This window comes from Aulonocara sp. 'chitande type north' Nkhata Bay, linkage group LG14, assembly GCF_057382095.1.
Source record: "Aulonocara sp. 'chitande type north' Nkhata Bay isolate Kocher_YH1m ecotype deep benthic linkage group LG14, A_spYH_male_GT1.1, whole genome shotgun sequence".
NCBI lineage: Eukaryota > Metazoa > Chordata > Actinopteri > Cichliformes > Cichlidae > Aulonocara > Aulonocara sp. 'chitande type north' Nkhata Bay.
The window spans coordinates 32,049,268-32,066,561 of NC_141357.1; the positions used below are offsets into that span (position 1 = coordinate 32,049,268).

Below are 17,294 nucleotides of genomic sequence, written 5' to 3' on the forward strand. Positions count from 1 at the left end.
TTACAAAAATCACGAGTTAATCATTGATCAGTGCTTGAATTACAAAAATATATGAAAAATATGGGTTGGAGTGGGTGTGAATTTTAACATATAACCAAGTAAAAAAAAAAGTAAATAGTTTTCATGAAAGTATAGACAATAATATAAAAGAGTGAGTCTCACGTTTAATCACGATTTTTATTTTTTTTTTTTAATAAACCTAAAAGTAACATTTAAGTCCTCCTGACTCTAAGAACCTAAAGCTACAAGCTAAAATAGGCTTTCTAGCACCTCACTTGGAAGAAAAGTTCGAATTGACTATGCGTGACTGTTGGCTGCTGGTGGGACTTAAAGTCCAAGTGGGAAGAGGAATATCAAAGTGGGAGACAAGGTAAGCCGACAGCAACTGTAGCAAACTGGCCAATTTTTGAGTATTGGAAACATGATTTTGTTTGTTTGTTCATTTCTTTGTTTTTACGCTATTACCCAATTCTTCAAGATCTTGATCTTAACGGAGTTAGTCTCACCCCACATACAGTCAAATAACATTAACCTCTAAGAATTTATCTTTGAGGAGCAGCTGAACTTATTTTAATAATACAGCAGGTTTGAGGGTCACATATAACTCCAACTAAATCTCTGCTGGACTTGGAACATGGATCAATTATGAAAGGGAAAAACTCCTTAATGCCTACCAACAATAAAACCATTTCTCTTAGTCTGGTTAGGTGGGTAGGTATGAATTAATCACAGGTTTCTTGTATGAAACTATCTGTTTTGATAGTGTTGTCTTTGCCCATTTCCTACTGAAACAACTGTTTTTATGCCATCCTCTGACTGATGCTGAATGATGACTGACTGTCCTCACCACCAGATTATATTAATAAAGGCTATTTGCTTGATGGCCAGATGTCAAGCTGTCTTGCAAGTAGTCATTGCAGTAGTTTGCACGCTGAACCACATTATGCCAAAGGATATAAAATGGATGCAGAGAAAAATTTCAGTCAGTGAAGGAACTTGACAGACCATGTTGGTCGTTTTGACAGACCGTGATACCTACAGGTATCACCATTTAATCCTTCTCAAGGCGATAATAAAAAATAATCCAAACATGCCTTAAAGTCACTTAAATGCTTTACAACTATACCTTTGTTACATTCAATGTATGCAAATTTGTGACTATACAAATTTGACCCTGCTTTTCCCTCATCCATTTGCATGTAGCCTCTCACTTTCTTGCTGCATCTCCAATAGAAAACGCCGGCCCACACTCTGGTCCGTACTTTGTTTTTGTTCAATTAGAGAGAGCGGTCTCGAAAACTGACCAGTCAGGTCTTTTAACCAGTTTTTCTTCACCTCCACTTGATGCGTTTCTGATGTGAACAGGCACATGAGATGAGCACAGTAAACACATAAATGTTGAAACAGAAAAGAACAAAATTTCACACTGAGATGAAGTGAATGCTTATAAACCACATGAGTCTTTTTCTGGACTTCTTCATTAAACAAATGATTTGCTGCTAGTGTTGTTTAAAATAGTTGTGGTCACTAGCCTTGAGAAGTTATACCCACCGCACTAGTTGGGGGATTGTGATCTTTAAATGCTGTCATTACTAATCCTGCAGCATCTGCAGAATACTGCAGCAAAAATACTCATGTTGTTGACTACTTGTTTCGCTAATGACATCTTCCCTCTGCCTGAACTGTAAGATCATACAAAAATATTTTACCAACTTATTATTTCTTTGAAGTTCTGTGGCAATAATCCTGCACGTCGAAATAATGTCCATCCAAAGTCTGTTTGAATGGCTTTTGGGAAAGTTTCACTTTGGATGATATACATGGCAACCATGTGAGTCATGTAGACCTGAAGTGATTTTGTCTTTTGGAGTTAACCTCTTTATATAAATGTTTGGTCTTCCTCTGTGCTCTGCTTGGGAAAGTCAGAAGAAGTTGTGATTATTGCAGGAGTATACAAACCACATGTTTTGAATACTGAGTACAAACTGAAGAAACCTTTTCAGAAAAAAACTTCTGTTAAAAAAGAAACTGCACTCCGTAACATCATCCGACTAAAATAACTGAGTATCTGAGAAAAAATACTGACAAAATACTAGAAACTTATACAAAATACCGATTGTTTCCTATGTATGTAATACCTCTCAGCATTGATGTCTTGACATTGTCTTGACATGAGTACATCACAGGATGCACCGGCAATCTTTTTTTCATACACTGATAGACTTCAGCTGTCCAGAGAAGCTGCAGTTTTACAGTTTTCTCCTTGGATCGGCACATCCCAGCTACGTTTACTGGCTCTTCCGTCTGTACATCATGTCACCTGGGAGGTATGAGCGTCAAATGATGTCAAATAACATGAAGCAGTAAGTGTTGACTGACTCTGTGGAGTTTTGATGTCAGCCAACATCAAGAGCAGCAGCAGCAGGAGAGAAGTGGTCGAGGAAGAGACATTGGAAAGGAGGACACAGAGCTAAACAGTGCCAGGTAGAAAATGTATGCACCAAACATGCAATTGAATCAAAGATTGACATGCTCAACACAGTGTGGTTGGCTTGTCAGCAAATCATTCCAGCTTCTGCATCTTATTAATGAGGAAACAAGCCTTGGAGCTCGTGGCTTGTCATTTTCAGCCTTTACACTTTTGTCACTTCACAGAAGTTTGATGGACCGAGCTTTGTTGGGGAAAAAAATCTGTAGAAGTAGAAGAAATATTTTGCATCATAACACCCTGTGAATGTTCTGTTTTTTTTCTTTTAAAGGTTAAAGTCCTCTGCTCTGCTTAATGGCAAATATTACTATTGTTTTAAGCAGAGTGTCTCAATAGAAGCCCAAAAAATTCAAACCAACTCACATAAACATGTTGATTAATTACTACTTATTTTTAATCATCAGTTATAGCTCTCATAATGCATTATTCACTATTGACAAATAACCATAGAATATTTAAAAAACAGACATTCTTACGCAATGTTTCACAGACATTATAAAAGATGTTTCTTTTATTACATTTGGAAAAGGCAAAAACTATAAAGACCAAAACTGTTCTTACTCTGGTAAAGACGCATCAAAATGATGAAAATACCTAAAGTAACAAGAAACAATCAGTTAACTCATAGGTCATCCAGACTGTTGACACAGTTTAACTTCTGTTATAGTGTGGCAATCCACGGGCAACAAAAACATTTTAACAGCACAAAGTGAACAGCATTTTTATGTAAATTACCTTAAACTTCTATATGGTATTGTTTTCATTTTTCTGAGTAACCTTTTTCTACAACTTGCCATGACCATTAAGGATATGTTATCTGGGGTGGGGGGTGTTTTGTGTAGTAGTTAACACATTAACCTTACACGTGAAGGGAGGAGACCAAAACCTAGCCTCAGGGGATAACAAGCTAGTGTACTTCTTGGGTTGGGCCCAAGCTCCAAAAAATAGAGTAATAGGGTTGTGTCAGGAAGGGCAACCTGCGTGAAATGTGTCCCACATTAAACTTGGGGTTTCATCTGATTTCACAAATTCTTGAGGAAAAAAGAAAGTAGCTGAATGTACATGTATTTATTTAATTTTATTTATTTAGTATTAAACATGTTTTTTGTTTGTTAAAAAAACAGGTCTTTTAAAATTTCATATATCTCTTTTTAGGGATCCAACTATGTGTGTTCAAAGTTCATTTCCATTCTAAAATATTAAACTGATTAAAATGCACAGTATTTAGAGGCATGCATTTCAGGTTCTGCTAGTTCAGCATTCATTAACTTGTGTTATGAAAAATATATGCAGTGTTGTTTCAGTCATATTGAAATGAGGTGAAATTTCAAGAAAAGAGGGGATTCTTCGGTTACATCGAGTAATACAAGAATGATCTAGATCCATGTTTGAAGAACATCAGGCTCACATGAGTCTCCACAAAGGTAAGGGTCATAACAATTATTTTTGGATGTGCTTCGCACCCTGATGATGCCATGGGATTGTTGGAAGATGATGGAAATTTTCATCATAATAAAATGGCTCTTTGAATATTTATCCTTAAAAAAGAGAAGAATCCTAAATTGTCGGTTCTTAAGTTCCGTTTATTGTAGGTTATCTCGCTACTGTCTTTTCACAAGTCTTCTAAGTAGCACAATAGGCAAAGACCAAATGAATTATTTTGATTGAAAGCATTGAGTTGACACTCAACAAGGATCAGAGCTTGATCAAATAGCTTATGCCTGGCTCCGTGCCTCATGGGGCTTCCTCTGTGGGAATAGCCTGCAGGAAACATGAAGCAGTTGTTATACTCTGCTGATGGAGTGAAACACCAGGGTAAGAGCAGACCATTATGTTGCTACCCAGTTATAACTTATCAAGTCTGTTTTTTCCATGCCAATAGCCATATGTTTTGTTTTGTTTTTTTTGGGGGGGGGTCTTTTCAACAATACACTTTTTTTCTTTGTATATATTGTACTGAAATGAAAGAAATCTTGAGGGGGAAATGAAACTAGACATTTTAAAAAAGTTTTTTTTACGTTTGGCTAGTGCAGAATTCACATGACTTAATAGATTAATTTGATCAGCTCTTATCAGTAAATTTCATCATCTGCCAAAGGCTGATAGCTGTGTCCGGAAGGCTAACACATACTTTCTAGACAAACGTGCTGGGCCACCTGAATATTACAACTATTGGAGCTGGAACACCATAACTCGAAACTCCCAGCACACAGTGTTAGTACTGATATTCATGCCACGTGAGGTTTAAAATTGGAGTCATTGAGTCAGCAACAAGTCAACTGTTGGTGATTTTTACACACTATGCGGCTCAAACCCATGGTAACCCCATCTGAATTTTGTGGCTTAATTGCTGTGGTTCATAAATGTTTCCATTTTACAGTGAAACCACTTACAGTTGATGGTGAAATATCTGGGAAGGGCCCCTATGACAGTACCATGCTTGAGTTCCACAAACTCTTTTAAACGGCCCATTCTTTCACAAATGTTTGTAAAGGCAAACTGCATGGCTGCATGCTTGATTTTATACTATGGCAATTGGACTAATTTCAAAGATTTAAGAGACGTGACAGAACATTTTGAACATATAGTGTATTGGTCACAGCAGCAGGGAGTTAAATTATACATTCCTGCCCCAGGTAGTTATTTGTAAAAATTTAAGAAAAGGTAGATGTGGCAATGTTGGAAAAACTTACTATACTCTTGCCCCCTTCAGTGCCTTGACCATTTAAACTTCAGACTTCAGTGTGGAAAAATCCTCCCTTTGGTTCCCTCCAATGGCAGTATCAAACTATGCAGTATTGCAGACAGAAATGTACACCACTGTGGAGTCTCAATTTGGCTTTTCAGTAAAATTATAAGTATTAAACCCTGGTGATTGCTGTCCAGATTAAATGTAGCTTTTTTTCAGCATTCCTTTGTCTTGCCTGAAGAAACAAATCAGCTTTTTACCTAAGATTAAAACTGCTAATCTTAAATCAAGTGATGGTAGTTTAGGCTGAATGTAGAATGGGTATGTCCTTCATCGGAGGGCCACAAGGTGTATGCGAACAATGTTACATTTCCTACACGCTGTGACTTCAGATAAATGCTTACATTGTTAAAAAGTTGTGAATGATTTGGAATTACTGGGATATAAACTCAATTATTTATTAAATTATTTATAAAATGTGATCTGACATCCAAACTCTCAACACAGAAGCTCTTTTTTTAAAGTTATTTTTTTCCTAAACACTCTTAGTCCAGATTTGGAAAACGTAAGTGAACTCTTCACTTAGTCAGAATTATTTTGGCTCACAGCCTCCATCAGACACAGTGTGTACATTGGTAAGAAGAATTTTTGTTTCCTTACAATCTACAAAACTTAGTGTTCATCAGTATTTCTGTGTGTTTCAGTGGCTCCCACTGCATCCATGCCCTGTAGCACAGCAGCCCCATGCCATTCATCATGTTTCGCAGTTGGAATGAGGCTATGAAGTTGATGTGTGGGCTTCCCCCCCCCCCCCCCTCCCAAACCTGTATCCAGAAAGCTGGAAATTCTTCTCAGCTACCTACAGAAAAATATTATTAATACCTACCGTCATCTGTTATATATCATTATCTGGAAAGTGTGAATGCTGCTCTTGGTGAGATTTTTGCAGGCCACCCACTGTGCCTTTATTTATAGGGAGGGACTACAACCTACACTTCTCCCATTTTAAGTGTCTTTTGGAGAAGTTGGCAGCACAGGTATTGAAATAATTTTTTTCAGCCTGCAATTTGAATTATTATTTAGTATGCTCAGTAAAGATATGAGAAGTACAACTGTGGTTACTAATTTACTGTTACTTTTAGTTATTAGTTTAGTCAGATTCTTTTTCAATAATTGTGATTAGGCTCAAGATCAGATCACATTTCATGAGTAATCAATGGAGATATTACAATATTCCAAATGCTTTGCATGCTTTTTGTTGTCAATGTACATCATACAACCGACATGTGGAAACTGTGGGTGCTGCAACGTGCAGTTAATATGAAAGTGGTTAGAACTGCATTTCCTCAAGTGGCCACTTGAGGTTGGTTCAAGCAGTGAGTCAGTCCCCATAGACTTTCATGTTTAAATGGCCAACTTTAAAAATAAGTTTACAGTAAGGTACTGGTCCGTCCTGGTAGCTAAACTACACCTACATAAAACTGTACAGATGGCATTATTTTTATTAGTTATCTGTTTATACTTGTGTAGCTGTGGCTAGCAGCTATCTGCCAAGCTTAATCTCTTCTCAATTGAATCACAGAGTTCTCAACCATGTATGCTATCTGACAAATATTACTGCTGGCTGTTTAGCCAGATGGACAGCAACCTGTTTGTGCTTCAGTCTTTGTTATTGAAATTGTAGTATTTTCTGTTTGGTACTAATCAGAGTGTGTGCACGATACATGGATCCACCTTGCTAACCTCTTCTGTGACTTCTGGCTACAGATACCCTCATGAATTTATGAACATTAAGACTTTAAAACAGGGATACGGTGATATGGTGGCCACATATCTTTTAATAATATATCTAAATTTAAAAAAAGACACGTGCATGTGTAGTTGTCTCCAAATGTAATTCATAGTGGTGGCATTATGAAAATCATTAAATATGTGACGAATGATTAATTGGCAACTCCTGTGAGTTACTGACGACATTCATGACATATTTAAGATTTACATCTAAAGAAGATTGTTTTAACGAGTGCACATCAGAGGTTACAACTTAACTTTTAACACATGAATCCAAATATTTCTGGTTTGTGTGTATTAGTTGTCCTGATATTAGGAAGTCGCAAAGAAGGGTGAGCAGCATATTGTATTCTATACAAGCACCAAGATTTGTTCTCCAGTTTCTGTGGCACCAAGGAGAGAATGTCTGGGCAGAAACAAATAGTGATCAATCTGCAGCATTTGCTAGCCTTTTAACCTCATGTGTTCACTGATTTACTGATCAGTGATTATCGTGCATTCAAGGGGTCACAAGCATAACTTGCATGAATTTAGGTTTGCAGATGGAATTATTGAGAATTATTGAAATTCTTTCCTGTAGTTGAAAACTAAAAAAAATAGGATGTCTATTGATTTTTATCTTATTCTTAAGATATATATATATAGTACTGTGCAAAAGTCCAGGTCTATTTCTCCAGGCTTGAGGTCTTTCAAAGTTTTGCTTTTGACAACCTTCTGCTTTTTTGCTCATTTTCAGTCCAGTCCTTGTACCTGACCATTTTCACAGGACTTTCTTTTTTTAAATCTGTCACCTAACACTGATTCAAGAATCATTAAAGCATAAAAAAGACACGGAACTCAGTGAACGATCCAGTGTTGTGTACATATAACAGAACCAACTTGAAATTGTATATTTAGAGACTGTGTTACTTGCATCTTGTCATATTCAATGAAAATTATTCCCATTTCTGTAATTGAATCAATGGAAAATGCCAATGGTGACGCAGTCTGACAGGCATGAAATTGTATTTTTCGCCACCAACCTCAATTCCAAAGAGCCTGTAGCCAGATATTTGGCATGTATTGATATAATGCAATATGCTCTTAAATATTTTGAGGAAACTGGACAAGAAGAGGTAAGAAGAAGAGGCAGGCTTTAAAATCTGCAGCAGATGAACAGTGTCAGAAAGTCATGTCCTTAAGAAACAGGAAAACAATCCAGGAAAGACCTGACAAAAGACCTAAGAGATGCATCTGGGCCTTCAACTCATTCATCTGCTTACCAAAGACTCCTATGTGGTCTTAGTCGAAGGATGGCTGTCAAGAAGCCATTTTTAAGGACGGGAAATGGGCAGAAAGGGGTGAGCTATGCCAAATTAAACAAGAACTGAACTGAAACTCAGTTTTATGAATGAATCCAAATGTAAAATCTTTAGTTTATATTATATTGGGAGATGGGTGCAACAGTGAATGCCTACAGCAACCTCTAACATACTGTGGAGGCTCTGTCATGGTTTGGCATTTAATTTCAGCCAGTGATCTTGTCAGATTTAATAAAATTATGAAGGCAGAAAAATAGCATCAGATTCTGACCCACCATGCAATATCATCTTAAAAACATCTGATTGGCAAGAGCTTCACTTTCAGCATGTCTGTTATCCCAAACACCCTGAATTCAGTGAAAACAACAAAATGTAAAGTGTGAAACAAATAGTAAACAGATAAGGGCTGCCTTAATACTCGGTACAATACTGTATCTAAACTAAATTACCTGAGGATGCATTCATACAGCAAGCGTAGCATCATGAAAATGTTCCTTATTATTATGTATTGTTATACTTTAAATAATGTAGTCAGACCTAAAATAATAAATGGTAATTTAGTTAATTTTTTTTAAATTTTTGTTATTAAATAAATAATTCTCATGAATTATATAGATAAACATTGTAATATAACTTTTTTCTATAGTATTTTTATTTTAGAAAGATTAATTTTGTTGCTAGTAGCAATGTATACTTCTGATATTGCATATGAACTTAAATTTCATAAAACTTGAATTCTTTTATTTTAAAATGAAAGGGGAAGATGAAACTTTGGGGATTCATCCATTTTCTTCTGCTTATCCGATTTGGGGTTGTGGGAACCTGGAGTGTATCCCAGCTATCATAGAGTGAAAGGCAGCCCTATATTACTATGCAGAGATGATGGAAAATGTAAACCATAGCTCACACATAACATTCACAGGACTTTAGAGGAAGCATAATAGAAATGCACAAAACTGGAAGTTTACAAAAGTGTATTTTAACTTCTAGTTGTTCATCCATTAAGAAGAACATCAGACCTTTTCATGTGTAATCAATACAGAAATCATGTTAATACCAAAGGCTTCACAAATATTTTCCTGCGACTGAATACAATTAAAAGTTCTATGATTAGAAAGGCAGTTCAGGGATATCCATGATACTACAGTAAGCTCTCGGTCTGTGTCATAGAGGTACAGTGTTTGTCTGTTTGGGTTGCTCTATGTTACTTATTTGACCCTATTTTGTGATTTGTTTTTTCCTATTTGTGATGAACACTATTTACAATGCTTCACTAAGTAGACAAGTGCTGGGGTAAAAAAAAACCTTTCTCAGGTCAAACACCTGGACATATTTAATGTTTAATCTTTTCCCTAACTATTTGAGCTATTGTTGTGCGGCTTTTATTCAAACTGGACTTTGTTACTTTAATTTTTAAAAAGAGAAATAAAGTCATTCATTGAATAAAGCCTTATAACCTGACAAGCTAGAAACTATGATTCTTACAAGTGTGCTGTACATTATCAAAATACAGAAAGTACCTTATACAGATTTAAAATGTCATGTTACATTGACCTTTGACCTCTCTTTCAAGTTCAATAAAGTGATCCAAAGTGATAATAGTGCTATATAGAGCTATATAAAACTTTGTTTCTAACTGCCATTGTTTACGTTGTGAACATATAAATATAAAGGAAAATATATTTGGGATTTTTAAATATCGTGTTACTCTGACCTCTGACCTCTCTTCAAGGTCAAATAAGGTCAAGCTTTTATTAGGTCAGCTTTCATAAAATGGTTTTTATCTTTAGATCTGTGTTTACAGTTCTGCTGCCTTTGTTTGCACTGACAACATTTTGGGATTCTAAATCTCCCATTATAGTTTGCATCCAAATATCATGTTACATTTGACCTCTGATCTAATTTTTATATTCAACATCTGCTTTTTTTTTTCAAGTTAAAATATATCACAAAATTTGGGTTAAGAAAATATTGTCTAGAGAAAAAGAATGAGCTGACGATTTAGTTAGAAATATACTGTAGTATAAAACTGTAATATAAGCTCAAGTTATTCATTTGCAATTATTCACAAATCAGTAACTATTATCCATTACTCCTACATAATAATTGTGTTGTCAAAGAAGACATCCTCCATGCAACCTTTATTTGATTTTTATTTACTGCACTATAAACTTCTTAAAGTATGTTTAAAGTAAAATGTAATACAATTCTCTTAAAAGTAAGTGAAATGATTAAACTGTTCAGTCTGGCAAAAGTGTCATATCTGACGTTTTTGTTTATGCCGGTTCAGAGGTGTGTGTTTTACTGTTCGCTGGGTATGTAGAGACAAATGCAACTTCAAACCTCGGATACTGAAAGTGAATGGAAAAACTTTATAAAAATACAGGGAGTGCAGAATTATTAGGCAAATGGGTATTTTGTCCACATCATCCTCTTCATGCATGTTGTCTTACTCCAAGCTGTATAGGCTCGAAAGCCTACTACCAATTAAGCATATTAGGTGATGTGCGTCTCTGTAATGAGAAGGGGTGTGGTCTAATGACATCAACACCCTATATCAGGTGTGCATAATTATTAGGCAACGTCCTTTCCTTTGGCAAAATGGGTCAAAAGAAGGACTTGACAGGCTCAGAAAAGTCAAAAATAGTGAGATATCTTGCAGAGGGATGCAGCAGTCTCAAAATTGCAAAGCTTCTGAAGCGTGATCATCGAACAATCAAGCGTTTCATTCAAAATAGTCAACAGGGTCGCAAGAAGCGTGCGGAAAAACCAAGGCGCAAAATAACTGCCCATGAACTGAGAAAAGTCAAGCGTGCAGCTGCCAAGATGCCACTTGCCACCAGTTTGGCCATATTTCAGAGCTGCAACATCACTGGAGTGCCCAAAAGCACAAGGTGTGCAATACTCAGGGACATGGCCAAGATAAGAAAGGCTGAAAGACGACCACCACTGAACAAGACACACAAGCTGAAACGTCAAGACTGGGCCAAGAAATATCTCAAGACTGGTTTTTCTAAGGTTTTATGGACTGATGAAATGAGAGTGAGTCTTGATGGGCCAGATGGATGGGCCCGTGGCTGGATTGGTAAAGGGCAGAGAGCTCCAGTCCGACTCAGACGCCAGCAAGGTGGAGGTGGAGTACTGGTTTGGGCTGGTATCATCAAAGATGAGCTTGTGGGGCCTTTTCGGGTTGAGGATGGAGTCAAGCTCAACTCCCAGTCCTACTGCCAGTTTCTGGAAGACACCTTCTTCAAGCAGTGGTACAGGAAGAAGTCTGCATCCTTCAAGAAAAACATGATTTTCATGCAGGACAATGCTCCATCACACGCGTCCAAGTACTCCACAGCGTGGCTGGCAAGAAAGGGTATAAAAGAAGAAAAACTAATGACATGGCCACCTTGTTCACCTGATCTGAACCCCATTGAGAACCTGTGGTCCATCATCAAATGTGAGAGTTACAAGGAGGGAAAACAGTACACCTCTCTGAACAGTGTCTGGGAGGCTGTGGTTGCTGCTGCACGCAATGTTGATGGTGAACAGATCAAAACACTGACAGAATCCATGGATGGCAGGCTTTTGAGTGTCCTTGCAAAGAAAGGTGGCTATATTGGTTGCTGATTTGTTTTTGTTTTGTTTTTGAATGTCAGAAATGTATATTTGTGAATGTGGAGATGTTATATTGGTGTCACTGGTAAAAATAAATAATTGAAATGGGTATATATTTGTTTTTTGTTAAGTTGCCTAATAATTATGCACAGTAATAGTCACCTGCACACACAGATATCCCCCTAAAATAGCTGAAACTAAAAACAAACTAAAAACTACTTCCACAAACATTCAGCTTTGATATTAATGAGTTTTTTGGGTTCATTGAGAACATGGTTGTTGTTCAATAATAAAATTATTCCTCAAAAATACAACTTGCCTAATAATTCTGCACTCCCTGTATATATAGAGCTGCTGTCATGTATGGAAAAGGTATCCGAGGTCCTAGTGGTTCAGTTCAGTTAAAAATGACCTGAAAGTAAAACATTTGTCTAAAATCTGAACTTCCTAACTAAAACCTTTTTTAAATGCCATGCCCTTTAAAGTTCAGTTCGTTCACATAGAAGTGGTGGTCTTTTTCTTTGTAATCAGTGTCACATAACCAACTTATTCTGTTTCTGGTAAAGTTTTATGAGACTGATTCCTCTTAAAATGATTACTGACTTGTAAATGATTGCCTAAATGTCAACATGGCACACTTTGATGCCTTTCATATCTTTGATCATAAATCAGACTGGGATGAATTTTAGCAGATTTAAAGACATAAAAGTCATATTTTACTGGTACCTGACCAAACATTGGTGCAATTTCAAAAATTGTATTGCAAATAAACAAATACAGTGCTTAAATCTACTGTGCAATCTACTTTCCAAGGTGAAGGTGTTAGCCTCTTGTTGATCTGTGGGCATCTGCCACATGCCAACCTTTTAACCTTTTGCAACAGCTTTAATGTTTATTTCAGTTTGATATTGTGTGATTAGCAGCAGAGAACTCAGTTTTCTGTGGATTAATGAAAACTTTGAGGAATGCTGTAAAATAAAATACCAATTAAAAACTTTTTTTTTTCAAGTGACACCAAAAAAATACCAGTGGGTGTTATCAATGAGCAACATTATGCTATGGAATCAGAAGATGCTGAACCAGAATCAGATGTTGCTTCCTGTTAAAGGGAGTGTTTCCTTCACGCTATTACCAAGTGTTTGCTTAAAGGGAATCGTTTGATTGTTGGGTTTTCTCTCTATTATTGTAGAGTCTTTACCATACAACAGCAAGTACCTTGTGGTGACTGTTGTTGTGATTTGGCGCTATATACGTAAAATTGAATTGAATTTAAAAAAAATCTTTAAGGTCACATCAGAAAGATTATCTTTTTCATTTACACTAATTTTAAGGATACCATTATATTTTTTTGTCTTCCAGTTACCACCAGTTCAACAGACAGAACTCATCGGAAGTTCGCCTGTCTTCCCAAGCCCTATTATGCTATCTCCTACATCCATGCCTCCAGCAGGAGTTCCTTTCATCCCCACAGAGTTTGATCCAACAAAGTTGGCAGCCGGTGAGAAATCTTCGCTAAATGCTATGGATTTTAAAATCTGTTATCTAAACCTAAGATTCAGTGGCAGTCAAAGTAGATTGTGTTTAAATTTAGTAAAAATCTATGCTGCATTTCTTTAAATGTTTTCTCTTTTTTTTCCTGCTGCAATTATACTTCATTTCTGTTTGAAAATCAATACAACCTTATCTTAAACTCTTTTGCAACAGGAAGTATAAAATCTCCAGAGATATCCACAGAAGATCCTAAAGGAAAGAAAGGTGCTTCTGTTGATGTCATGACTGCCAACCAGCTGGGGCATCCCACATCACCAGTAATGACCCTGCCGAGCCCTGCTATCATGCAGGGACACAGCCCGGGTATGCCACCTCTGCAACCGCCTCCCGGCATGACAAATCCTCATATGCCTCCTTTCCTCTCACCTCCAAGCATGCCACAAATGCCCCCGCAAATGATTCCAGGAGGACCCATGTTTCCATCAGACAGGTTCAGAATGCCCATGCCGTTCCCTCCTCGCGGTCCCCCCTTCCATCGACATCCTTCCATGGGACCCGAGAGCATAAATGACAGGGAAGGAAGGCAGTTCCGAAATGCGAGGCCTGGATTTGGGTGTCCACCTTTTCACAGAGGGAGGTGGTAAATGCAAGAGGACTAATGAACCTATGGAAAGGAGCGGGGTTTATGTGGAACCACTGTGACAAAGACTGCTGTTATCTGTGAGTGGTGCATCAAAAAAACTGTTTAAAATTGTCACTGCACCAGATCCCTTTCCCAGCGTCCAAAATGAAAAGGAATACACTATTTTGTGATGTGATACCAACTTCTTTAAGTTCATCAACCAAGAGATTTGTTGCTGTAAATAATGTAATTGCTTGTAGCTGTTTGTTATTTTTTTTGTATACCTAAAAGTTGTGGAGTTTATGGTTGAGTCTTTAATTGGTAGGTGCAGGTACAAACAAAGGCAATGTCTGTATTTTTGAGCATATTCCTTTATCAGAGTTTTGTGTATGGAAGAAAATTATATAACATTTTTGGTATTTTGTTTTTAGTAGACTGCCTTTGTACTACGTTGATATTTAAGTCTTCACATGGAAAAAAAAGGTTGTCATGTGAAGAATATTTCATTCCTGCCAGTAGAGGGTAGAGTACACCCTGTTTCCTAAGGTCACACCTTGTAGGATCATGTGGAGTGAATATTGAAGAGTTACTGCCATTTGATCATGTGATGTATTTCTGTTGATCAAAGTTATTTTGTTAATAAATTGTCCTGCATGAGGGGGTTTAACATAACAGAAATTTCAGGAACCTTTGGAAAGGCGCACGCAGATCCTGTGATATTTGTTTTAAAGGAGTTTGTTTCATACCTTGGCGCCTGTCTTATTATAACTGGTCACGAATTTGCAGATTTTAGCTATGAAATCTCGACAGTGATAATGACTGATGGTTGCTTACACTGCTTAAACCGAGTTCAGTCTCCATCACATATCACCTCGCATAGATTTGCTTACACAGAAAGACCTCCAGGCGCTAGACGCGCAAGCATTCTGCAATAAGGAGAAATGCGCAGAGATCTTTTTTTATGGTCTCCGGTTCTTATTATTTTCTTTTTGTACACCAAAACATTTAGTGGACAAAGTCACTGGACGCCGATTCGAAGCTGCACAGCCGATTGGCTGTGAGAAAACATAAGTGGCATTCTCATGATCCACTTGTACTCCGTCTCCAAGGGCCGTGGGCTCCGCCCCTCTCAGCGGTGTGGAAACAACACGCATGGTCCGTGGACAGGCAGACCTTGGAGAAGCGACTGGATTGTGAGACATGGATGGGCATTACCGGTGTGTGAAACATGGGAATTTCAATGTTAGAGCGCAAGCGGGCAAATCATGACCGAGGCGGAGACAGGTAAGGAGACCCGGCTTACCACGCCGCCCGCATCATTAGAAGGAAAAATCGGCTCGATATCCGATCAAACTCCCGCGTGGTCCTAGCGCCGTCTCCACGCATGATCGCATCACTCAATCATACAAGTTTATCAGTGGTGACAGACGCTGCCGCACTGAAGCTGGCGGTGCGGTCCAGCGGACGAGCCGGGCAAGATGCGGCTTTTTTGTGCGCGGAGTGTTGATGCCCAATAATTCAGTCTCACCTCGGTTGTTTTGGGGGTGCAAACAGTCATGTGCTGTGCCTGAATGATGGGAGACACGCAGCTGGGTTAACATGCATGTCCAGCCGTTCGAGCCCAGTGTATGAATACACCAGCATGAACAAATTATGCAAGACGTGCAGAGCGGGCAAGATGCCCGCCTTGACACCTTGCAGGTTTTTGAGCACCTCCGTGGTCATTTGGACAGTTTCGAAAATGAGAAGCGTGTGATTTGAGTGCGGTACATTGTTGCATGAAGCACAGCACATCACTGATCCAGCGCTGTTTGTTGGTGTAATGAGACTACACCTTAGTAAACAGACCGTATGCAGGTGACTCAACTGAAAAGCGGCAGCTCATTTGTGTACTCCAATGACCTTATGTCACGTTTGTTGCAGCGTCACTGCCATAGACTGCTGCTGAAAGTGTTACTTCCTGTCTTGTCACTGTGTAGGTCTTTAGCCGCATCAGATTTCATATATATGGAGGGAAAATAGATAGATAGTGATTACTATTAATTTACAACTAGCCAACGTGTTTTTGCAGTTCATGCTATCAGGAGAAACATGGGCTCATAAAAAAATATCTCACCCTATTTGGTTGTGGTGCAGCTTCTTAGTCAGCAGCTCCTATGTCTTGCGAGCCAAGACACTGCCTACTGTGCAAGTGATTGAAGCACTTGTAAAGATAATACCAGCAATAACATCTTAACTGTTACAATACACAGCGGAAAATAACTTTTATAAAGACTGAAGTTACAGTAACAGGATGGCTAACAGTCATGTGTTGTTGCATCACTTGAAGTGCAGCTGAACCTTTGAACATCCAGGGTTTGTGAAGTACACTTAAATTCACAATTGCCACGACAGCTTATAAGCACATACATGCTGCAGACCCACATGCAAATGCAGTCAAGTTGTTGCAAGTATTAATGAGGAGGGAAAAAACGGATAAACTAGTTTTTGGGTATCAAAAAATGCTGAATGACATCCAATAAAACAAGCCCAAACCACATCAGGCATACATTTAGAGATGAAAGGTATCAGGAAGGGGAAACTTGATTTAAATACCACAGGGCTAGTTTTCAATGCAAATTATGCGCTTCTTTTTTGCCCTGTTACATGATGATAAACTAACACGATGATAACTGAAAACTAACACTGTTCATATCTGTCTTTGGAATTAAGTCAGTTTCAAAGGTGACAGAAGAAAAAATGTATCTTTAAATGTTCATAGAAGTCATTGTGGATGGATTTAAACACCACAGGTCTGTTCAGCATACCTCCAAAAGGAATAAGGTGGGTGCCCTTTGAGTTTTGTTTCTTCACGCAGTAGTTTTTAGTTAAAATTCCCATTATTTCTTGAGTTATCTCAATATTTAAAAGATCCTGCACATTTTGGGGGGTTGTTTGGTTTGTTATGGTGAGTACCTATTTGTGGATGGCCTAAAAGCTTAAAAAGGAGCAGGTTTCCCTACATGTGTTTGGAAGGTATTCTTCCAGTGTTTACAGAACCTTTCCATAACAATGAAAGTGGAGAACCACGGAAATCAAACGACCATCTTTATGAGCATCCAGCAGCTTGGCCTCAGGGTTTCCTTCGAAGTGGTAACTTGAGTGCAAGCTTGCATGTATGACATGCCTGCACAGAGACCTCACTCTTTCTCTGCCCCCTTATTTTTGTTGTAAAGTTGCACTTAATATTTCTCCCCTCTGGCTTGCGTCAACAGTTGTTAACTTTGCATCTCAAAGATCTCAAATGTTAGACCAGCATGAAGCAGT

At 38.0% G+C, this 17,294-nt stretch overlaps 2 protein-coding genes across 2 annotated transcripts in view; both read left to right on the top strand.

Annotated features, from left to right (window-relative positions):
* Window positions 1-14,694, top strand: part of LOC147314977 (SR-related and CTD-associated factor 4-like) — a 28,365-nt gene extending 13,671 nt beyond the window's left edge. Inside the window, exons 17-18 of the mRNA XM_086262103.1 lie at window positions 13,235-13,373; window positions 13,580-14,694. Coding sequence (XP_086118229.1) covers window positions 13,235-13,373; window positions 13,580-14,010 — 570 coding nt within the window. The 3' untranslated portion in view covers window positions 14,011-14,694. The remainder of the gene's footprint in view (window positions 1-13,234; window positions 13,374-13,579) is intronic.
* Window positions 14,695-15,124: 430 nt separating this feature from the next.
* LOC147314978 (rho guanine nucleotide exchange factor TIAM1-like) overlaps window positions 15,125-17,294 on the top strand; it is a 41,276-nt gene continuing 39,106 nt past the window's right edge. The window contains exon 1 of the mRNA XM_086262106.1: window positions 15,125-15,272. The gene's annotated coding sequence lies outside the window, so the exon portion shown is untranslated. The remainder of the gene's footprint in view (window positions 15,273-17,294) is intronic.